The sequence below is a fragment of the Lipotes vexillifer genome, unplaced genomic scaffold, assembly GCF_000442215.2.
Source record: "Lipotes vexillifer unplaced genomic scaffold, Lipotes_vexillifer_v1.1 scaffold395, whole genome shotgun sequence".
Classification (NCBI taxonomy): Eukaryota; Metazoa; Chordata; class Mammalia; order Artiodactyla; family Lipotidae; genus Lipotes; species Lipotes vexillifer.
This window is the reverse complement of record NW_006797390.1, coordinates 8201066-8201548: the sequence shown is the minus strand read 5'-3', so window position 1 is coordinate 8201548 and position 483 is coordinate 8201066. Positions and strand designations below refer to the sequence as shown.

At 64.8% G+C, this 483-nt stretch overlaps 1 protein-coding gene across 1 annotated transcript in view; it reads left to right on the top strand.

Annotated features, from left to right (window-relative positions):
- The window catches only part of CACNA2D4 (calcium voltage-gated channel auxiliary subunit alpha2delta 4), a 91291-nt gene that overhangs the window by 79505 nt on the left and 11303 nt on the right, over nt 1-483 (top strand). The window contains exon 29 of the mRNA XM_007469519.1: nt 348-392. Within this exon, the coding sequence (XP_007469581.1) occupies nt 348-392 (45 nt within the window). The remainder of the gene's footprint in view (nt 1-347; nt 393-483) is intronic.

Sequence of the window (483 nt, the reverse complement as noted above, 5' to 3'; positions counted from 1 at the left end):
GGGTGGACGCTCAGGGTGAGGACCCCCGACCTGTGCACCTGGCTGCTGCCACCAGCAAGGCCCTGCCTGCATCTCAGCGCCCGGACCCCCCAGCACACACTCCCCGCGCATACACACAAGGCACACACGCCAGGCACGTGCCACGGGCGCACCACACAAGCACACACACACATCACACCGTGCACATACCCCTTGAGTACACACCACATTCACCAAATGGGTATGGGGCACACCCCTGCACACACATCACAGGTGTGCTGTGAACTCCATCCCCACACGGATGCATCACACACACGCACACACCACACACACAGGTGCACAGCTCATGGTTCCCCTCTTCCCTCCAGTGCGGCGCTGCGGAGGGTCCGTGCCCGGAGAGCTGCCAGGACAGTGTGAGCTCCCCACGGGGGGAATACGGGGGGAGAGGGAAGCAGCCCCCACCCTGCATCCTCCCGATGGGCCACAGCCCCTCCCTCCCTGCAG